Genomic DNA, 22,519 nt, shown 5'->3' with positions numbered 1-22,519 from the left:
GTCTCAGTGGCCCCTGACCTCTGTGGGCCAAGCCTGGCACGCGCATGCCCGGTAAGTGTGCTCCAGCGAATGAATGGGCTCAGCGTGCCTCGTCCTCCCCCGTGGGAGACAGGGGCGCTCCCCTTGGAGCTCTCAGTCCTGGTTTCTAGAGAAGTTCTGGTGCCCACAGCCCTGCTCCACTTGGTACAGCAGGTGCCAGAGCCTCTAAGTGTAGGCTCTTGGGACTCTGTGGACCGTCGTTAATTAGCTTCCATGCTTTCCCATCTGGCGTTCATTCTCTGGTGGGTATTTGAGCAAGAATCCTTTTGTTCATCAAACGGGACTTCAGGAGAAATCCAGAGATGACTTCGGGAGGCAGCAGACAGGAAGTGCCCGCCTGATGTAGGCTTTAATACTTGAATGACCAAACGAAGTGCAAGCAACAGAAATAAAGACCTGAGCTGCTTCCGGCGACGAGTGCCCTTGTGGGGCTGCCCTCCACTGCGTCGGGCGGTGCTGGCGGGGGCAGCTGCAGGGCTGGGGCCTCAGTCCCGCCTCCTGAGGAAGCTTCCTTCCAGGTGACAGGTGGGCGCAGGCTGGGTCTGAAGTCCCTGCTTGTCAGGTCTCCAGTTTCCTGAAATGGACCAGTCAGTGTTCATGTAGTTAGTAAAACACAGCATATGGTTTGAACTATAAAAATGGGGCCGTTTGAGATCTTGGCCCCCTAAGTAGCGCAGTGACAGATGGTCGAGTGAGGTCCCCTTTCATCCCCTCGCCCTAGTGGCAGAAGTGTCCCATGGAGCCTGTCCCTCTGGCTCCCTGAATGGGGGTGTCCGTGGGGGCCCCAGGATGCCCAGGGGACTGGGAGGCCGTCTGCGTCCCGGGAGCTGGTCCTGAGCCTCATCTGTGAATTGTCAAACCAGGATGAATCCAGACTAGAAGACCTGACGTTAGACTCCCGTCCTCGGAACTGCCTCGGTTCTTGTTTTCTTGATGGTTCCTGCCTTGTGCAAAGTTGAAAACAGTCGTGTGCCTCATCTCCTTCCAGCGTTTATTCTCTCTGGCTTTCCTCTCTTCTCCTACTTGCTGAAACTTGCTCGTTGTATTTTACTTACTAATATTTTGAATATTCTTTTTTTTTGTATTTTCCTCGATTTTATTCTGTTTATAATGTTTCCCCCCATTTATTTTTATTTTATTTCTTCCTTTCCTTTCCTTTCCTTTCCTTTCAGACAGAGTCTTGCTCTGTCACCCGGGGTAGCATGCAGTGGCGTCATCATAGCTCACCGCAGCCTCCAGCTCCTGGGCTCAAGCGATCCTCCTGCCTCCTCCGCCTCCCGAGCGGCTGGGCCCACAGGCGCCCGTCACGACCGGCACTGTTTCCGTGTTTTTCTTCTCCACATACATCATGGAATCCATCTCACCTTTCCTTTTCCATGTGATGCTCTGTTCACCCTCCTGCCTCTTCCCTCTGTCTGCCGGGCCCGCAGCCTGCGGTGTGTGCTGCTGCGTCAAGGCGCTGAGCCTGAGGCCTGTGCCAGCCTCCTGCCCCCAGAGCGCCCAGGCCTGGCCGAGGGCTCGGCGCTGCCCCGCAGACTCACAGGTTGAGAAGAGCAGGCATGTCCTGAGCGACGCAGAGTCTGCACCGTGTGGGGCATATTCGGTGTGAGAAGTGTGTGTGTGTGTGTGGGTGTGTCTTCTTTCAGCGTTGTTTTTTATGGAGAGCAAGAAGAATTTTCCCCCTTGTACTTCGACTTCTCTTTCAAGGTGTGCGCCGCATCAAGCACACGCGTGTCCTCTACCCCTTGTGGCCATAAGGAAAGCCCACTGGGCCCCCAACCAGCGCCTGTGCACAGACCGCCGATGGTCACACATGCAGGCCCAGTGGGAAACCGCTTCTGTTCCCCCGTCCCCCGTGTGTTGCAGAAAGGGAACACGGCTCTGCACATCGCCGCGCTGGCAGGGCAGGATGAGGTGGTCCGGGAGCTGGTCAACTATGGCGCCAACGTCAACGCCCAGTCGCAGGTAGTGGCGCTCTGCCCTCGGCCTGGCGGGCGTCGCCTCTCTTCTTCGCTCAGCCCCTCTTCCCTGCTCCGTGGTGAGGTGTCGGCCGCCGTGTTGACGCACGGGCTGAGTAGCGGAGCCTAGATTTGTTGGCAGCGTGTCTCCGGGGGGCAAAGGCATCTGTCACAGATTGTTCATGGTCAGACCACACGTGCTGAGGATGGGCTGGGGCGGGCGTGGACCCCACCTCTGCTCAGTGAACCGGCCAGGTCGCGTATTTAGTGGTGGCTCGCGCAGAGACACTGGGGGGCAGGGAGCGAGGCACGTGGGCCGGGGGTGGGTAGAGGCGGGTGTGCAGGCCGGAGGCCAGGCACAGGCTCCGTGGACAGTTGTGCACACCCTGTGGCTTTCGTAATATCGCACTATGCCAGTTCAAAGTGACAGCGAGCTGTCTGCGGTGGGGATGCAGGGGGGGCATTGCCCCGGGGCAGGAGAGAATAGGGTGAGGAGAGCTGTCCTCGAGTTCGGGGATCCGTGCTCATGGCAGCGTTGCTCCCCGCCGTGCGCGGATTCCGACCCTGCTTCTCGGCTTTGCAGAAAGGCTTCACCCCCCTGTACATGGCAGCGCAGGAGAACCACTTGGAAGTGGTGAAGTTTTTACTGGAGAATGGAGCCAACCAGAACGTAGCCACGGAAGTAAGCACCTCGGGAAAACGTCCTCACTGCCGCGGTCTCTGGGTGTGGGACATCTCGCCAAGCCGTACCTTCCTGGGACGTGGCTTGAGGGGCATGCGGTGCCTGGTCCCTGCAAAGTGTTGCTGAGTGCTCCCGTCCTCCGTTCACTGCGCTGACCCCGGGAGCTGCCAGGTTCTGCGGGGAGTGCGAGAGCAAGTCTGTCTCGAGGCGTGCCCCGACGTGTGCCTGGGAGTGGCGGCAGGCTCGAGGGTGGCGTTCCCACTGCACCCCAGCTCACGGCTGGTCGGCCTGGGTGGGCTGACGCGGGGCTGGCGTGGGAACCAGCCTTGGCCTTGGTGGGCGGGGCTCTTGCCAGGAGCCCACTGTGCACCTGGACGAGTCCCGTTGGCTGAGATCCTGAGTCCGGTCATTGGTGAAATGACAGAGCTAAGGCCGCTCTTAACTCTGAGGGTGTTCAGCAGTGGCATGATTGTTATCAGGCCGCTTGCCCGGGTCACGGGGTCCTGTGCCCCTCGGCACACAAACGAGGGCGTCAGTAATAGTAGCTCACGGTCGAATCCTCGTGGCCGGCGTGGATGCCAGCATCTGGGAGGTGCGCAGTGGCATTCTGCACGTTCAAGGCAGCGTGCTGGCACCGGCAGATGGGGTGGGAGGGAGGCAGGCAGAGACTCGCAGTGGGGAATTTCTCAGCCCTCGCACAAGCAGGGAACACGTTATGAAGGAAAGTTAAACGAGTGCTGAGGAACGGTGACCGTGGGCTCTGAGAGTGCCAGACAGGGAGTGGGGCCCAGGAAGGCTTCAGGGAGGAGGCACCTTCACGCGGGCGTGGGGGACGAAGGGACTCAAAGAGCAGAAGTCAGAGGGGGGCCCTGTCTCGAGGACAGTGCGTGGCCACGTGGAGTCAGAGCAAAGCCACCTCTCCTCCCCCCAGGACGGCTTCACACCCCTCGCCGTGGCACTGCAGCAGGGCCACGAGAACGTGGTGGCTCACCTCATCAACTATGGGACGAAGGGCAAGGTGCGCCTGCCGGCCCTGCACATCGCGGCCCGCAACGACGACACCCGGACGGCCGCGGTGCTTCTGCAGAACGACCCCAACCCCGACGTGCTTTCCAAGGTGAGGGTGGCCGGACCTGGGGCCTGAAGGCCACAGGGGCACCCTCGTGCCCAGTAGTTTCCCAGGAATGAGCCCAGACCGTGGCTGGCCCAGCTGTGCGCACGAGCATCCGCTCCCGGAATGTGGAGGGCCCAGGTGCACGGCCCCACCCTCGATCCCTGGGGACGCCGGGGAGCCTGTTCCGGGCGTGGCGCAGGGCTGGCTCTTGTTGCTCCAGGCCACCCAGGAAAGTGTCCAGGCCGGGCAGGTCAGGTCTTGAAAATGGCCTGAGGTTCCGGAATGGAGCGAGGACCCTGGGCCTGCCGGGGGTCAGAGCATGCCTTGGGCCAGCGGAGTCGCCAGACGTGTCAGGAAGGATCACTGAAACAGTCGCGAGAGTTAGGGCTGTGGACCCGGTGACGATTTCTGTTTGGGAATCGAACTCCCCGTCAGTGAGCATTCAGCGCATGGCCCCGTAGTCTGAGGTGCCCTGGTCTGTGGTTTGTCCCTGTGCGCATGCAGTCAGGGTGCTCCGAGCGTAACTCGCTGCAGAGCATCTCTCGGCCCTTGAGAAAAGTTCCCGCCTGTCGAAGCCTACTTTATGCACAGGGTCCTCTGACCCCCACTTTCCAGCGTCCCGGCTGACTCAGGTAGGAATGGCGGTAAATGGCCCCTGACGGTTTCTTCCCTCTGTTTGCCCTAGACGGGATTCACCCCCCTGCACATCGCAGCTCACTACGAGAACCTCAGCGTGGCCCAGCTGCTCCTCAACAGGGGGGCCAGCGTCAACTTCACACCACAGGTGACCTCTCTGGCAGGTGCTCTCACTGTCTGGGGTTGGGGCTGGTGGAACCCAGGCGCTGCTGCCCCTCGCTTTGGCACCGTGGGTTCATCTGGCGCAGAGACGCCCGTGGGCCAGCCTGCCGCTGTCTAACAGGCTCTGGTCACCGCCCCTCAGTTCCCACCTTTTGTCTCGAGAAGACTCGAAAGCCCATTCACCCCTTCTCGAGGTGGGACTCCTGGAGGGCGGGGGGATGATTTCCTTTGTCCATCGTGCTGACCCGGGGAGGCGTGGGCTTGGCTGGCCTTGCTGGCAGGTCTTCACGGCTTTCAGAGTCTTTCGTAGGCCAGAAATCCCTAATAGTGAGCTAAAGAGGCTGCTTGTGCTGTTGCCATTGGCGGGCTGCGGGCCGGGGACGCGGCGTGGTGGGGAGCGGGGTGCGCAGCAGCTGAATCCAAGGGCTGGATGCCGTGCCCTGACCGTTCCCTGCTTCCTCCCCTCCAGAACGGCATCACGCCACTGCACATTGCCTCCCGCAGGGGGAACGCAATCATGGTGCGGCTCCTGCTGGACCGGGGAGCCCAGATAGAAACAAGGACCAAGGTGGGTGCCGGCAGCAGGCCTGGGAGGGAATTCTGCCCTCGGGAGCCTCCTGGAGCAGCCCACAGCCCAGCTGGGGTCATCGTGAAACTGTGCTTAGGGAAACCTCAGCACTTCTGCGGCCAGGAAGGATGCTGCAGGCACTCTTCTCGCCACCCGGCCTCTGACAGCATTTTCTTTTTCTTTTGTTTGTGACTCTGTCTTTTAAAGGATGAATTGACACCTCTCCACTGTGCAGCTCGGAATGGGCACGTGCGAATCTCAGAGATCCTGTTGGACCACGGGGCACCCATCCAAGCCAAAACCAAGGTGAGGAGTGTGCTCTTTCCTGTGTGCGGCGTCTCTTAGGCAGGGCTCCAGGTCAGACAGAGGGACAAATCCCATTTATGCGGGGTAGAGGCGCTGATACCACCCAGTGAAACAGTGCATGTGACAGTCACTGCAGGCCTGTCCCACCGGAGACACTCATTATAGTTCTGGATCAGAGTCAGCACATTTTCACATAAAGGTATTAAATATTTTTAGGCTTAGCAGGCCAGGGCCTCTGATGCAATGATTCAGCCCTGCCGATGTAGCAGAAAGCAGCCGTAAGCAGGCGTAGGCAATATGCAAACTAGGGGCTGTGTTCCAATAAAACTTTATTTACAAACACAGAGGGCAGGCCAGATTTGGCCCACGGGGTGCAGTTCGCCTACTGTTGCTCTAGATCAATCCCCATCTCTTTCATCCTAGCTCCAGAAAAGATAGCAACGGAGTACTTGGAGGTCCTCGGGCTGGGCCAGAGTGAAGTTAAGAAAACAAAACAGTTCTTCTCAGGTTCCACTAGAGATCAGAGCAAAGGCCTATCCCTTAGTTCTAGTGTGAGGGCTAAAGCTGTCGGCCACACAGTGCTGCCTGTACCTTCTCCAGGCCTTCGGCCTGTGAGTTTAGAAGGTGTGTTGAAGCAGAACAAGGCAGAATCCAGGCCTGTTCACAGCCACTCAGTTTCCGTGGCTGATTTGCTGTGTGACGTTGGGCATGTCTCTCACCCTCTTTGTGCTTCAGTTTCCCATCCCGAGGGCTCCAGCCCTCTCTCCTAGGATTGTTGGGACAATCCCATGAGATAAAGTCTTCAAAAGACATATAAACATAAAAATCCTCAGAGAAACAAAAGTAGAATTGCTACTACCAGTTATATTATTAGGTCAGGAAATTCTCAACATTTTTCCATAGAAGCCCTGTATTTAAACTTATATAAACACTCATGTAAGTTATTAAAGATTTTTTATCATGCAGGTTATTAGAATGGGGCTAAAAAGGGTGTTTATGAAAATTCTTTACTGAGAATTGCTGATTTTTCAGTTGGGAACCATGGTCCGACCTTTCTCAACTGCAGTAAGTGTAACTAACTGTGTCCGCTCGGGCTGCCATAGCCAAGAGCCAGGCACCGGCGCTCAGACCACAGAAATGTATCGAGTCACGGTTGCGGAGGCCGAGCTCTGAGGCCGGCGTGTCCGGAGGGTCGGGTCTTTTGAGGCTGTGAGAGAGCATCTGTTCCAGGGCCGCCCCGGCTCCTGGCCTGCCATCACGAGTGGCTTGTAGCAGCATCACCCCAATCTCTGCCTTCGTCTTCCAAGTGGCACTTTCCCTCCGTGTGTGTGTCTGTGTCCAGATTTCCCGTTTCTGAGGATGCCAGTTGCATTAGGACCCACGCTGGTGACCCCACTTTAGCTCATTACAGCTGCAAAGACCCTATTTCCAAATAAGGTCACATCCTCAGTTCCTGGGGGTTGGGTCTTGAACACGTGCATTTGCAGGGAGACACAACTGGACCTGGCTGTCCTCCCCCCTTGCTGAAAATCCTCTTTCTAAAAGTGGCAGTTCCAGGCCCTCGGCTCCCGCCTCCTCTTCAGCCCGGCCCTGTGCTCCTGGCTCCGTGCGCTTCGCGCTCCTGCCTGGTCACCTGCGTGGAGGTCCCTGAACTGCCCTGGGGGAGCTGCCTCAGAGCTGCACCCTCTGCTGGGGGACTCTTCCTGGTGAACTCATTCACCTCCTGTCAGGTCCTAGCTCAGGGGCCACCTCCTCCAGGAAGCCGCTTCTCCTTCCTCGGGAACTCCGTTGTCTGCGCGCTTCCGTGCCTTGGTCAACCCGCGCCCCTCACAGCGTCGGCTGGCAGCGGCGTGTCTGGCTCTGAGCTTCCTCAGGCCAGCGGTTACATCTGTTCCCTTCTCTTTCCCCAGAGCTTAACCCGGCCCATCGCTGCGTATTTGTTGACTTAATGTCTGAATGAATGAATGAGCCTCCTCAGTTTTTAATGTTTTTAAAATAAACTGCTGTCAGGAAAACTGAGAATCCTTAACAGAATTTTATTTTTTTTAAACTCAAGTGCATTTGTTAGGGGCAAAGCACAGAGGATTTGGCTGCAAGGTCTATTTTATCGTCATTCATTCAGTCAACATCACATAGTTAAGGGCCACCATGGGCGTTACCTGCTCGTACTGGGCACTGCGGGGCGTTCAAGAAATACCGGGCACAGTCACTGATCTTAAGGAGCACGTGCGCTCCGAGAAGAGAGACGCACCCTGAAAGGCTGGCTCCGAACCTGACTCAGCAAACTGAGAGTGGGGTCTGGCGCAGGGTCCGCGTGAGGAGAGCCTGCAGGAGTCGCGGGTGGTCGGGGCAGCCTCCTAGAAGAGCTTGACCTGTTGAGCGTGGCTTTGAGGTTTGGCCAGGGGAAAGGAGGGCGTGTGCGGTCGGAGACCAGCAGGAGCGTGGAGGCCATTGTGAACCAAGCCCCCTCCCACACCACATGGACGCATCTGCAGGGGAGAAGTGGGGCGTGACCCTGGAATCATTGTCCCGAATCTCCATGCTGTGTCCCCAGAAGGCTCTGTGATTGCTTGTGTTTTCCTCTTGACCTAGAACGGCCTGTCCCCAATCCACATGGCGGCTCAGGGAGACCACCTCGACTGTGTCCGACTCCTGTTGCAGTACGACGCAGAGATCGACGACATCACCCTGGACCACCTGACCCCACTCCATGTGGCCGCCCATTGCGGCCACCACAGGGTGGCCAAGGTCCTCTTGGATAAAGGGGCCAAACCCAACTCCAGAGCCCTGGTGAGTAGGAGGCCACTGGGGAAGCTGCCAGAGGGGCAGGGCAGGACCAGGGCTGCGTGGCTGGGCCCCGGGGCAGGGCAGCAGGGGCCTGGGGCGCCCCTGGGTCCAGGGCCTGAGCGGCGAGTTGCAACTGCACAGGCAGGCGGGGACCTGGCGTGCACCTGTCCTACACCCCCCGCTGCACGTCCAGCTTCTGGTGACCAGGCCGAAGTCAGGGGAGGGTTTGGGCCCGGGGACCTGACTCAGGAAGCAGCGTCCATGGCAGGGACGTGGGCTGAGGGACAGTGATTTCTTAGCAGCACCTGGCTTTTTGACCGCTTTGCGGGTAAGATGGCCTGAGCTAAGCATCCCTCGTCTGCAGAGGAGCTTATGGTTTCCATGGCACTCGTGTAGAAAGCAGACTTGCGCTGTGGCTGTGGTCCCTCTCCCCACTCCCCCAGGCCAGGGGCCTCCAGGGCTGTTCAGGGATCTGGTGGCGCCGCAGGTTTGCACAGAGCACACCTGAGACCACTGTCTCCTGGCTGCCCACTCCAGAGGAGCAGAACAGAGGATGCGGAGATGGTAGGGGACGGCTCATGCGTGCGTTCGTTCACTCCCTCACTCACGAAAGCCGTCGCCGTGCACTGCCCACGGGCCGCTTGCTGTCTAGGGCAGCTGCGGTTTCGCAGCCTCAGGCCCGTTGACGTCTGGAGTCATAGCTGTGGTCCTGTGCCTTGCAGGCGTTTAGCGGCATCTGTGGCCTCTCCCCACTGAGTGCTAATAGTTCTCCTCTCCTAGTTGTGACAATCGAAAACGTCCCCAGAGATTGCCACGTGTAGGGGGTGCGAACCCTACTCCCCTCCCCCCACCTCCCCTAGTTTGAGAACCGCTGGCTGAGGGGGATACAGCACTGAAACAGCAGAGACGACAGCCCCTGCCCTTCGGCGCCCGTGCCAGTGTGCGCTCGGGGATCAGAAATCCCTTCCGCTGAAACCGTCCACGGTTTCAGGGCGGAGGGAACGTGATTTGTTTCACGAAAGTATTCCTCATTGTACGTGTACCCTTAAGGGAGCTTTAAACTACAGGCTCTTGTAGTGCATCTAAAAGTATGGTTAAAATTTTTTTTAAAAGTTTATAAACATCATGTTTAGGAATGTGTCTGGTGCATACAGTGAGAGCCACCTGTCTCTTACGCGATTTGCATTAATTGACGTTACAAGATTAATCAATTGACATCAATTCATTGATGGGTCTGTGGGCGCCTTCTGACGGGCTGGGCAGAGGCTGCTTTCTAGAGCAGCCAGGGGGTCTTCCGGGTGTTCCTGGGCGGCGTGTGAGCTCCTGCTTGTGCGTCTCCCTCTGTGCCGGCTGCAGAATGGCTTTACGCCCTTACACATCGCCTGCAAGAAGAACCACATCCGGGTCATGGAGCTGCTGCTGAAAACGGGCGCCTCCATCGACGCGGTCACCGAGGTAGGAGACCCCGCAGGCCAGTCGGAGGGCACTGCCCGTGCTCCTCCTGCACCCGCCTCCTCCGAGAGCTGCCGGGCGTGTCTGCTCGGCTGGACTGCTGAAGGCATGAATCAGGAGTGACTGAGACGAGGGAACGTGTGTCCGGTCTCGGGGAGCTTCCAAGATCAGACACCAGTTTTGCAAGTTGTAAAATAGGCAGAACTTGTCCTGCGGGGATTTGTCTTTTTCTCTAGACCTTTTCTTGGAAACAAAAATACCTCATTTAACTCCCTTTTCTTGCAAAACCATTCATGAAAGCACTAGGTGCTGTCTGGCACCTTTTTCTCTGGGGGAGCGAGGATCTCACTCTGCTCCTGTCTGTTCCAGTCTGGCCTGACGCCGCTCCACGTGGCCTCCTTCATGGGGCACCTGCCCATCGTGAAGAACCTCCTGCAGCGGGGAGCGTCGCCCAACGTCTCCAACGTGGTGAGTGAGTCCTGGGCAGCGCAGGACTGCTGCTCCGGGCCAGGAGTGCAGAGGGAGCTTTTGCGGGGCTACAAGGCCTCCGCTCTGGGGACGGTAGACTCCTCGGAAGAGAGAGGGCTGCAGACGTGGGGAAAACGCCCCTCTGAGTGATGCTTTCCCGACCCGGCATGTCACACCTGTGGATCTTGGGGGTTTTCTTTTGGACAATAATTTGGGAATGTCTGTAAGTGTTAACTGGCAATACATTTACATTTTTGAATATTCATTAGCTCTGGGATTACTTTTATGTATACTAGAATACACACGCATGCACGCACACGCATGCACGCTCTCCCGCACACACCAGGTTAAAGAGCTGCTTGCTGGGACAACTGCACCTGTTGGACAAAAACCCACCACGCCACTCCAGGTCAGCATGTTGGAGCTCTGTGCAAAGCCAGCGTGTATGAACTGCTCTGTAATGTTTTTCTTTTACAGAAAGTGGAGACCCCACTACACATGGCAGCCAGAGCAGGGCACACGGAAGTGGCCAAATATTTACTGCAGAACAAAGCCAAAGTCAACGCCAAGGCCAAGGTGAGTTCTGGAGGTGGGAAGGGGAGGGTCCTGCATCCGTCCCAGTCTGAGGCCGGGCTGCAGTGCTTGTGGTCCAGGAACCACTGGTCATTCCCGTGGGGGTCACACTGGACGCCCAGATTCTGTGTTGTGGGTGGGGGTGGGGCGCAGGTTTGAGAAGACACGAGATACTTTTGTGTCAGAGATACATTTCTTTAAAATAACGAAAGCCCGAGGAGTGTGGCTGGCTGCAGGTGTTGCCAGTGAAAACTAGCCAGGAAGCGCGGGATCTGCAATCGCAGGATTCCCCTCGTTGTAAATGCATTTTGCATTTCGATGGGCTGAGTGGACGGTGAGAAAGGCTGCAGAGCTGGCCAGTTGACCCGCCAGCATCAGGCCTTCCCTGACCGCTGGCGGCAGAGGCTCCCCTTGGAGTTAGGACCGTGATTTGTATCTGGCCACGTGGAGGGTGCCTGCGGCAGGGCCATGTGGCACAGAGACATCTCCAGGGAACCGTGAGCACCAGCCAGAAACAGGAAGTGGCACAGGGTCGATGAAAAGGTCACCTTTCCTGGTCAGTAGTTGGACTCTCGCCTGGTGTAGAGAAAATCAGAATAGAAAGAGACTGAAACAGCAAAGACAAGCGAATCCGCTCAGAAAGGACTCGGGTGGCGGGTCAGCAGCCGCAGTGTATCGGGTGCCTTCATGCACCAACAGTCGCAGAAATGTGCACGTTGTATGCTAGATCCCGACCCTAACCCAAGAATGCAGATATTATTATCCCATTTTACTGATGGGAAGGCTGAGCTTTTGGGCAATTGAGTAGAAATAATAACTAACTTGAAAGGTCGCTGTAAGGATGGAATAAGATAGAACATACTGGTTTCTGTAACTCAGAGACTTGGTTCAGATCCCAGCTCGTCATTTTCTTAGCTGTGTGACCTTGAGAAAGTCACTTAACCTCTCTGGGCCTCACCTTCCACATTTCCTGTTCTTTGTTTTCCCTTCGGGTGCAGGATGACCAGACCCCACTTCACTGTGCAGCTCGCATTGGCCACGCGAACATGGTGACGCTCCTGCTGGAGAACGGCGCCAACCCGAACCTGGCCACCACTGCCGGGCACACGCCCCTGCACGTCGCAGCCCGCGAGGGCCACGTGGAAACGGCCTCGGCCCTTCTGGAAAAGGAAGCATCCCAGGCCTGCATGACCAAGGTACAGGCTTCTTCCTCCTGCTCTGAAGAAGCGGCAGGTTAGTCCTGCTGGGCCCGGGGCTCCCAGCCCTGCCTGCGTCGGTGGCGCTGTGAGTGGCTGGGAGGTCGGCTCCCGGGCTGACCGCTGTCTGCCAGCCTGACGTGTCCTCGTCCTTCCCCAGACAGGGCGTTGCCCCGTGCTGTCACACCCTCCCCTCCCCCAGAGCAGGGCCAGTGGGGAGGGCCGAGGCAGCCTGGGCTTCCTGAGGACTTTGGCCTCTTGGACGGCTCAGCAGTGGCCGGAGGGCTCCACCTCCGCGCCGGCGAAGGTGGAGGACAGCCTGGTGCCCACGGTCCTGACGGCCCGTGTTTCTCCTCAGAAAGGATTTACCCCCCTCCACGTGGCGGCCAAGTACGGGAAGGCGCGGGCGGCAGAGCTGCTGCTGGAGCGGGACGCACATCCAAACGCCGCCGGGAAGGTGGGTTTGAACCCCCCTCAGGGCAACGGCGAGAGCAAGGGCGACAGGGTGGCCACCGAGGGAGGGCGGCCTTTGGAGAGACAAACCTTCTGTCACCGCCTCGTCCTCCTCACAGGAGTGAGGAGACGGCCCTGGGTCCTGTGGTTACGTCCTGTAGTGATGCCAAGTCAAGATTGGCTTTGCGAGGATTTGTGACTAGATTTCACCTGTGTGAAACAAGTGCTTTGGGCTCACGCCTGTAATCCCAGCACTGTGGGAAGCTGAGGTGGGAGGATGGCTTGAGCCCAGGAGTTTGAGATCAGCCTGGGCAACGTAGCAAGACACCATCTTTACAAAAAGATGTTTTTTTAATTAGCTGGGCATAGTGGTGGCACCCGTAGTCCCAGCTACTCGGGAGGCTGAGGCAGGAGGATCGCTTGAGCCCAGAAGTTCCAGGCTGTAGTGAGCTGCGATGATGCCACCATACTCCAGCCTAGGCTACAGAGCAAGAGTCTGTCTCAGAAAACATATAAATAAATAAATATGTGCTTTGGATGCAAACCTGGGTCCCGCATCTGAAGGGATCCCCAGCAGAGAGTACACTGGAGTGAAGGCCGCTCTCTTTGTCTCTTCTGTCCCCCTGTAGAACGGCTTGACGCCCCTGCACGTGGCCGTTCACCACAACAACCTGGACATCGTCAGGCTGCTGCTTCCCCGGGGCGGCTCCCCGCACAGCCCGGCCTGGGTAAGGCCCCCCGACAGGCCCTCCCGCCTGGGCGGCTGCCAGTCCTTCAGGGCGGGGTGTCTGGAAAGCAGAACAAGGGGTTTGTGTTTTGTTGTTACTTTGACCTCTGAAATCTCACCTCACTTTCATGAACGTCACTGCAGTACAACTCTGCTGTTGGGCCCCGGAACGGGATGGCTGTGGGTGACACGCAGGTCACCTGCGGAGGTGGAATTCGTTTTACAATAAGTGGTCCCCACGCAGCTGCGAGCCAGCTGTTTTGTAGAGTGGCTGGCAAAGGTGATCACGGATAAGACTGTCCACGGAGCGGGGCGCCTTGTTCCCGGACGTTCCGACTGGCCGGCTGCGTGGCGTGGCCCGGAAGCCCCATCTTTAACCTGCTCCCCAGGTGGCTCTGAGGCGGGGGCACAGGGACCACACTTTGAGAATATTCAGGGCTGTGGGTGAGCTTCTGGGCCCTGGGAGCAAGGAGCCCCTTTTGAATGGGAGTGATGAGCCCCAAACTTACTTCTCTCTGAGATCAGACTTTTGGGTTGATCGAGGCTATTCTTGTAAGGAGGCAACCTACGCACGCCACACGCTGGACAGACGTCCAGGCCCCGGCCTCACGCCAGCCTCTGAAATGAGCTGCTCAGAGCAGCAGGTTCCATGACCCTCTGGGGAACCAGAGTGACGGAAGCAGGGCGGGCAGCGCCGTGGAAGACGATGCAGGGGTGTTGGTGGTGCAAGGGTAGAGCCTGACCCTGAAGGACCAGTTCTGGGAGCAGGCTGCCCCCGCCCCCGTGGGAAGGCGAGGGCTGTGCGGGGTTTGTGTCGGCAAGGGGGGCGCTGTGCAGCTGGTGGCCAGGTGGCAGGGGAGGGGAAGCAGGAGGGGCAGAAGGCAGGGGGGCAGCCAGGCTGTGGCAAGCACTTAGGGGGTAATTTATGGGGGAGCAAGCCCTGGTCACGGTCATGGCGGGAGTCCAAGAGCAGAGAAGGGAGCCCGGTGGGTCGTCCTGATTCCAGCTGACACCTGCTGGCTTGGGGCAGCCCCCAGGCAGGGGGGATCAGCTGGGCTGTTTGTTTCCCCCTCGGAGCGGATGCTCACCTCGGTATTGCAGCTCCGCTCTCCTGGGACACAGCACCGCCCAGACGCCCGCTGCTGTCGTAGCCCCGTCACCGTGCAGAGGGAGCACGCGGCCCTGCTGGGCTGCCGACGTACTCCTGCCTCTAAAAATAAAAAGCTGGACTCTCTTCCTCCTCACTCTCCTCCTTATGTGAAAAGAACCGGAGCCAGATTCATGATATTTAAAGAGAGCTAAATCCAAGCACAGACCCTATACAGATGGGCTTTGTTTCCATGGCAAAAAATAGTTTCCAAGTAGTCTGGCAATTTTGTAGAATTTCACATGCAAATCTCTCTGCACCCAAACCAAACCCTCCCTTTCTAATTTTGATGCTAATGTTGCTTTAACATTTAGTTGAGCTCTCTCCTGCCTGCATTGCTTTGGATGATCTCATTTCCTTGGGAAAGAGGAGCCTTTTAAGGGCACACATCCCTCCCTGACCTCCCCTGACCCTCCAGCCTGGCCGCCACTTGTCCTTGTCACCTGCAGAAGGCCATTTGTGGTTTTTTTTTTGAAGTCCTAGTTTGGGGGAACCTCAGAGGGGCAGCCCATGTTCTGAGCCCATGCGGTGGCTCTTGCATCTCGGTTTTAACTGGGGGCTACCCGGCAGCCTGTGCCAGCTCCAGGTGGGCTTCCCTTTGCCAGGGCAGGGTGCTTCCCCTGCCAGGGTGGGCACCCACAGTTGCCTCAGCGGCCTGGGAGTCCCGATTGTGCATCCACGAATCTTCTTCAGATTGCTCAAGTGACTGCCCCGTGTACGCAGAAAGAGTCCTGCTCAGCGTGCTTGCATGTAGCCAACGTCTGCCTGGGCCAGGCACCAGCCGGGTGGGTGCTCAGGGCCTCGTCCCATTCCGTCCCCACAGCAGCACCTGGGTGGAGACGTTCCACGACACCCTCCGTACAGGTGACAGGCTCCAAACCGCAGGCCTGATCCGTGTAATCGCATCTTTTTTCTTTGCCCTCTTTTGATACGGTACAAAAATCATTTTGTTTCATTGATTTTATTATAATCTAAATGTCAATCTTGTTACATGAACACAACCTGCAAAGAACAATTTAATGTCCTCTCCTAACATAATCAAATTAAAAAGGAGAAATACTAGAAAGAATTATGTAATTCTTCAACGAGATGCTTTTTTGATTTAATATAATTATGTGGGTAAATCACAACCTTCCATTTCGCCCATAAAGGCCACTTCACAGCCTGGCCTCGATATCCTTTTCCCTGTCCCCTGGGCTCTTTCCTCTTCCTGGTGGCGATCCTGGCAGAATCAGAGATGCTGGTTTCCACAGCAAGACAGTGGCTGGCAGGGGGGGACTCAGTCCTCGGGGACGGCTGGAGGGCACCTCACATGCCCTGAGACGGACACACGTGGGTCCCATCTGCTGCGGCCTGGGCGGGTGTGTGTCCAGGAGCCCTGCGGCCTGGCAGTGCCCTCAGCCCTGCGCACCCCGGGCCTTGCCACTCAAAGTGTCGTCCCCGACCTGGCAGCACCAGCTTCACCCAGGAGCTTCGTAGACTTGCAGGATCTTGGGTCCTCTCGGATCTTCTGAATCAGAATCTGTGTTTTAACTGGTCCCAAGGGCTCTGTGGGCACATCAGAGTTTGAGAAGCACTGTTCTAGCCGGAGTGACCCGGGCCGTGGAGTCAGAGGTCAGAGTTGGGTTATCTGTTGTTCCACTTATTGTACGACCTTAGATAAGTCACTTAACCTCTCAGAGCATCGGCCTCTTTATCCACAAAGTGGGATAATAATAAAAATGTCTGCTTTACTTACCTTCCGTGGCTGTAGTGAAGCTCGGAGACACTTGAGGTGAAAGTGGATTTTGACAGTGGTGACCGCAGCACCCACCTGTGCGCGGTCCGCGAGCTCGCCCTGTAAGCTACGCCACGCCCTGCTTCCTCCATCGGGAAAGTCTTGCTGTCAGAATTAAAACACTCATAGCGAAAATACAAAGTGAGCTGAGTACACAGTGCACAGTGACGCAGTTTGATTGACTTGGGGCCACACTGTCGAGCCGGTGGCACATAGGTGTGTCTCTCGCGCATCTTCGCTTTGGAAAACACCCTCGCGTGTTTCTCCACGTTCGATCCACCCAACGGCTTCGAAAACAAACGAGGTAGCTGTTCTTACCCACTTAAAACATACCGAAGGACATCTAGGTCGTGGGCGTCTTGCTCTGGGTCGCGTGGATGGTTAAGAGTGGGAGGAAGACTGGCTCCCATGTCCACAAGTCCCTTGCCCGGCACATGCCCCCAAATGCCACCGTGCCTGATGCCAGCAGGCCCAGAGGGCAGCATTGTGCAGTTGCACAGGGAAAGAAAAGGAGCCGCTGTTTCCTCCCTCCGTGCAGGAGGGAGGAAATGAGAACCTGGTTCACTTGCTCGCCTGGCCTTGCAGTGGTGCCATGGCTGCTACTGAATCCCAGCTTCTCCCGGTGACAGCGTCTCCTGCCCGCGGTTTGTCAGCATGATCACGGGAAATAGATGGTGGAAAAGGGGCAGACATTTGCTGGCTACGGGAGCCCAAGGAGCTGTCTCCAGATCAAATGGGTTTTGTTTGTTTGTTTGCTTGAATTGCTCTTGGGGCGATACCAGCCCTGCTCTGTGGGTGTCCGGCTGGCTGAGAACCAGGCCCAGCCCTCCCTCCTCACCGCTATTGTCAACTCAGCGTTCCCGTAACCGGGCCCCGGGTGGCTGCTTCCGTTTCAGAATGGCTACACCCCTCTGCACATCGCTGCCAAGCAGAACCAGATGGAGGCGGCCCGCAGTCTGCTGCAGTACGGGGCATCGGCGAACGCCGAGTCGGTGCAAGGTGTGACTCCCCTTCACCTGGCTGCACAGGAGGGTCACGCGGAGATGGTCGCTTTGCTGCTCTCGAAACAAGCCAACGGCAACCTGGGGAACAAGGTGGGCACGGCGCCTTGGGGTCTGCCTTAGCTGCAGAAACGTGTCAGTGTCTTCTCACTGGGATGACGTCTGCATGCGGAGCACCTGCTGTGTGCCCGGGTTCCGCATAGGCGGCGTGTGTGTGATGCTTACGACGGCCCTAAGTTTGACCTTAGTTTCCTAAATGGAGACACAGGGTCAGGCAGGTCACTTATGCCCAGGGTTGCAGGACTCCGAGCCTGTGTGATGCCAAAGCCCTTGCTGATTGTACCATGCTGTGCCGTCTCTCTAAACATCGTCGACTGTAGGATCTGCAAAGACTCCATAAAATCCATAGTACCTGTTCCCACTTATAGGCCGGAGGCCACGTTCAGGAGTCTATTAACTAATTTGGTACTAAATTTTCATTTTCTGTGGGGGAAGGTATTTTTAAAATACCTATACATTAGAAGTTCTTAATCCAGGGGCAGTAGGTGAATGCGTGTAAAGCCTTCTAGAACCGGACAGGACACTGGCAGGGAAGGGCACCTGCGTGCTTTCTGGGTGAGGTGTTCATAGTGTTTCTTAGTGCCTCAAAGGAATGCATGCTCAAGAAATACTAAGAGTTCTTTTTTTAATAACAATCTTATTGAAATGTAATTCACATGAAATTTACCCTTTTGAACTGTACCATTCAGTGGTTTTTAGCATATTTACCGAATTGGGCAGCCATCGCCGCTACCTAACTTCAGAACATTTTCATCACCCGAGCAGGAAACCCCACACCCGTTGGCAGCCACTTCCTATGCCCCCCAAACCCCCCGTCTATGGAAACCATGAATCTACTTTCTGTCTCCATGAATTTGCCTATTCTGGACATTTCTCGTAGATGGAATCACACGGTGTGAAGAACCGCTTCTTTAGATGACAAATTCACGTAACATCCCCAGCGAAGGAACTGTTACAGTAGGACCATCACATTTCACAGCATTCTGGGTTTCTTCATTAGTTCACTAAAGCAAGGAGACAGTAGTGATGACGGTGACCCTGTACTGGAAACGTCCTCTCCGTGCACACGCCGCCCTCCCCAGGCAGGTCATGGGTGTGGAGCCCACGTGAGGGGCTTGCAGCTGACACAGTGACCACTCAGTTGTGGGCCTTTCTCCCTGGAGCCAGCCCCGACGGCCATGGCTAGCAGGAATGGCCTGCTTGCTCAAGTGACAGCTGGCAGCGTCACTGCTCAGAGCCTTTGGTCAGCTCAGGGAACGTGCAAAAGGCAGAGGTTCCTGTAGGGTCCCTGCGGAGGGGACGCTGCCTGTGAGCGCAGAGGAGTCGGAGCTCTGCTGTCCCCGTTAGCACAGGGTCCTGAGGCAAGGGACGGGAGAGAGTATTTTCCTGACGTTTCTGTGTGAGTGCCCACGTATCAGACAGCATCTCCGAGACATTCGCCCTCACGAGAAAGCTGCTTATCGCCAGAACACGGAGAGTTCACTCCCCGCGGATCCTCCACCCTTCTGCGGTGCAGCGCTGGCTGTGATGCGATAATACGCTGCATTTATATGGCACCGTGTGCTTTTCAAAGTACTTTCACCTGTGCTTTCTCAGGTGATCCTCACTTTGACCTTGAGATAGATCAGTGATAATCTCTGTTGTTTACATTAGGAAACCACAGCACTGAAATTTACCATGGAAATAGGGGGTTCTCAGAAGGAACCATAAAGTACCTATGACGGGAAGGTACTTTATAGTACCTAGTTCTCCCACATCAGAGGTCGGCAAACTATGGCCCCTGGGCCAACTCTGGCCCACCACTTGTTTGTGTAAATAAAGTTTTATTGGAACGCAGCCATGCCCATTCACGTATGTGTTGGCTGTGGCCACTTTGTTACCACACTGGCAGAGTTGGGTAGTTACTGCAGAGACACAGTCTAAAATATTGATGATCTGGCCGGTAACAGAAAAAGTTGCCAGCCCTGATCTAGTTTAACCACCTTGTTCTTAGATAAGGATACTGAGGCGGAGAACAGGAAGAGCTGTGCCCAGGGCCACGTAGCTGTCAGTGGCAGCAGAGCCAGGTCGAGCTCCCAGACCTCAGGGCTCTGTCATTGTGGTCTGAAATCTTTACATGCTAGAAGGTGACGAACATCTTTTTCTTTGCAGAGTGGACTCACTCCCCTCCACCTGGTAGCACAAGAAGGCCACGTTCCAGTGGCAGACGTGCTGATCAAACATGGTGTCGCGGTGGATGCCACCACTCGGGTAAGGCAGGCACCCCGTGCCTCGGGCCTCGTGGGGTCCCGCCCCCCGATCCCCTGCATGCTCTGACAGTCCTGCCCGGCGGGGACCCCCACACTTCAGATCCGGCTCTTCCTTAGAACTTTGAAACCCCAAGCACCCAGGGGGACATCCTCTGCCACTTCTAGGGCTGGCAGTGGGTTTGAAGACACCTGTCCTAATTATCTCACTTTCCAGGTGGGATTTTTAAAAAGTTTGCTAGACCTCTGAGCCTCTGTAGTGAGAAACCAAAATGTCAAGCTTCCCTGGATACACTCAGAAGTTTAGCCCCTTTTATTCCAGAATTTGGTTAAATTCAGCTCAGCTTTCTTTGAGCCTCTGTGTCCGAGGAGCTGTGTGAGTGGGATCTGCCCTTGGGGCATTTGCAGCTTAGAGACAGGAGGGGACCGTGCAGCTGGACATGTGTAGGAGGGGCCTGAGCACGGTGGAGGGGGCTGTTTCCAGTTGGCGGGAGGAGGGGGCGTCATCACCTCCTTTCCACATAAGGCGACTGGATTAAAAGAACGGGACAGGGTGGCACTCCGGCCCCGCCCCTCTGGAGTACCACGGCAACTCCGGCTGGCAGTGCTGTGCTGAAGTCACCCCGAGAAAGGTCTAGAAACTGTTTTTATCCCCAACTGCCTGCAGTATCCACAGGAATCTGCTAGAACCCAAGAACGTTCTGGGTCTTTGCGGCTTCTCTTGCTCACCCAGGTTGGTCTTTGGGTCCTGCCCTGAGAGACCCTGTGCTGTGGGTCAGCACTACCTCGAGGACCCCAGGCCTCCTGTTACACGAAGGTCCTGCCTGCCGCTTTACGTGCCAAGGGCCTCCGGAACCCGAGCGCTGAGGGCGTGTCGCACTCAGCAGGACAGGGTCCTGGAAGAATCAGCCTCTTCAAAGCCCAAACTCACGTGAACAAATGTCCAAACCCACTCATTTCAAGCAATGGCCAGTTCCCATAAATTCCATTGCACTGCAACTACTATAGTAACCCGGACAGCATTTTGGGGGTTTACGATGGATTTCACCTTTCTAGCAGAAATAAGTCTGCTCTCACCAGGGTGAGGCACAATTCCACATCTTAGCCCTTCCCAGCAGCGGGGCGGACAGCTCTTCCTCCTTCCTGAGATGGCCCCTCCTGGGTCCTGCCACAGCGCTCCCGCTGGTCTCCCTCCTCCCTCCTTTCTGCCTTTGCCTCTGAGTCCTGCCTCCTCGGGTCCCACTCGTCCAACTTATCCTGGGGACCGACTTGTCTCCAGGGCTGCTGACTCTCCCATGTGCTGGCGACCCCACTCTAGCCTGTGGGGCTCGGGGTCGGTTTCCTAATTGCCCAGCGGACGTCTCTCCTCAGATCGCCACAGGCATCTCGGCCTTGGCTTGTCTGAAGCTGATCCCTGCTCCTGCCCGGCCGGTGGCATCTGGCCGGTGTGTCTCCTGTCAGCCCTGAGCCTTGCGCAGGGCTCGCGGTCTGTGATCTCTTTCCATCAGCTGCTTCCGTAAAGATGTCCGTAGACGCCCGGCTCCGTCCGGAAGGCCCTTGGTCTGCCCAGAAGCCCTGCTGGTCAGCCACACTCATCTCCTGCTTTTCAGATGGGGTACACCCCGCTCCACGTGGCCAGTCACTATGGAAACATCAAGCTGGTGAAGTTCCTGCTGCAGCACCAGGCAGATGTCAACGCCAAGACCAAGGTACAGGGCACCTTAGACCTGCCTCCTGCATGGACACGGTTCGGGCGCCAAGCAGGCTGCAGCTGGGGCGGCTCTAGGGGTGCCTGGGGCTCCGCCACAGGTTTAAGCTTTGACCCAAAGGAGGAAAGGGGGAAATGCATTTTTTTAATGTTGCACTAGAAGACGGATTGGTGCTGTAGCATGTAGGCAGGTCTTTCTCGAACAGCTAGCTAATCCTGCCAAAATGTCTGCCTCGCTTCGTAGCTAGGATACAGCCCCTTGCACCAGGCAGCCCAGCAAGGACACACAGACGTCGTGACTCTGCTTCTGAAAAATGGTGCTTCCCCAAACGAGGTCAGCTCGGTGAGTACCAGCCCCTCCTGATCTCGAAAGACTGCTCTCCGTGGCGGCAGCCCTGGGCAGCCTCCCTGGACTAGAGAGGTTGACGTGCACAGGTGTGGCCTGGACGGGCCTGTGCACCTGAAAGTCTCAGCCGCCTTGGGGACCCAGGGGACGGGGCCCTGTGACCCATTCCTCTTTCTGGTGAACTGAAGCTTTTCCTTTTAAGCACCGTTTATCCTCCCCTTTTATGTTTCTTAAAATATTGTTGAAACACTTTCTAAAATACATGAAGCCCCTTTCAGTATGGTATAAGAGAACAGAATGAAGTGTATCGGGTGGTTCCTGATCTTTCCGTGCCTTGGAGTTACCCTTGGCGACATCAGGGATCATTGCTGAGTGTGAACTTCCCCGTCTGGCCACGTGGGGATTTCTGAGATTGTCCAGGGCTGCTTCGCTCCGCACAGGTGTGGACCCTCAGCTGTGGGCACGGTCGCCACATCTGTAGCTGCGGGTGCTGCTGACTGCGCAGCCCAGGCACGTCCTGGGAGTAGAGAACTTCAGGGAAAAACGGAGCCTCAGTGTCAGCATGTTGTCACTTAGCTCTTTCTGTTACAGTCAGAGTAGAAAACACCTCCCGCCCTGTTGCTGGTGATCGAAGTTAATCCAAGTACATGGATTATTTTAACTAAAAGTTTCAGTGCTCAGCCACTGACACCCAAAGAGCAGACTTTGGGAGTCGTGAGCATCATAAAGTCACATCTGGTGACGTCCGGACCCACCCTCAACGCTACAGACTTGAGGTGTTGCTGCCCCCAGGTCTTTGTGGCCTTGTTGCTCGCGCACCGCTAGGCTCGCGCTGGTGCAGGGAGCCTCTGGGCCCCCAGGTGGCATCCGTGCACTCAGGCCCTTCTGCACGAGGAGAAGGTGAACTGATGGGGGACAGCGGGTGGATCTTCCTCCCGGCGGAGTCCCCCGTCTGAGTGCTCTGTCTGCTGCTGTTCCCCCAGAACGGAACCACACCTCTGGCCATAGCCAGGCGTTTGGGCTACATTTCCGTCACAGACGTGCTCAAGGTTGTCACCGATGAAACCAGTGCCATGGTAGGTCTGCTTCTCCCCTGCACCTGCCCCAAACACC

The 22,519-nt window shown here is 56.7% G+C and overlaps 1 protein-coding gene across 1 annotated transcript in view; it reads left to right on the top strand.

Moving 5' to 3' along the window:
* Positions 1-22,519, top strand: part of ANK1 (ankyrin 1, erythrocytic) — a 191,971-nt gene that overhangs the window by 135,251 nt on the left and 34,201 nt on the right. Inside the window, exons 4-21 of the mRNA XM_012655968.1 lie at positions 1,906-2,004; positions 2,581-2,679; positions 3,611-3,796; positions 4,479-4,577; positions 5,061-5,159; positions 5,367-5,465; positions 8,058-8,255; positions 9,609-9,707; positions 10,074-10,172; positions 10,650-10,748; positions 11,744-11,941; positions 12,300-12,398; positions 13,024-13,122; positions 16,942-17,139; positions 19,258-19,356; positions 20,963-21,061; positions 21,305-21,403; positions 22,390-22,482. Of these exons, the coding sequence (XP_012511422.1) occupies positions 1,906-2,004; positions 2,581-2,679; positions 3,611-3,796; positions 4,479-4,577; positions 5,061-5,159; positions 5,367-5,465; positions 8,058-8,255; positions 9,609-9,707; positions 10,074-10,172; positions 10,650-10,748; positions 11,744-11,941; positions 12,300-12,398; positions 13,024-13,122; positions 16,942-17,139; positions 19,258-19,356; positions 20,963-21,061; positions 21,305-21,403; positions 22,390-22,482 (2,160 nt within the window). The remainder of the gene's footprint in view (positions 1-1,905; positions 2,005-2,580; positions 2,680-3,610; positions 3,797-4,478; positions 4,578-5,060; positions 5,160-5,366; positions 5,466-8,057; positions 8,256-9,608; positions 9,708-10,073; positions 10,173-10,649; positions 10,749-11,743; positions 11,942-12,299; positions 12,399-13,023; positions 13,123-16,941; positions 17,140-19,257; positions 19,357-20,962; positions 21,062-21,304; positions 21,404-22,389; positions 22,483-22,519) is intronic.

The sequence above is a fragment of the Propithecus coquereli genome, unplaced genomic scaffold (assembly GCF_000956105.1).
Source record: "Propithecus coquereli isolate 6110/MARCELLA unplaced genomic scaffold, Pcoq_1.0 Scaffold496, whole genome shotgun sequence".
NCBI lineage: Eukaryota > Metazoa > Chordata > Mammalia > Primates > Indriidae > Propithecus > Propithecus coquereli.
The sequence above is the reverse complement of the archived record's forward strand: the minus strand, read 5'-3'. Positions and strand labels throughout refer to the sequence as shown.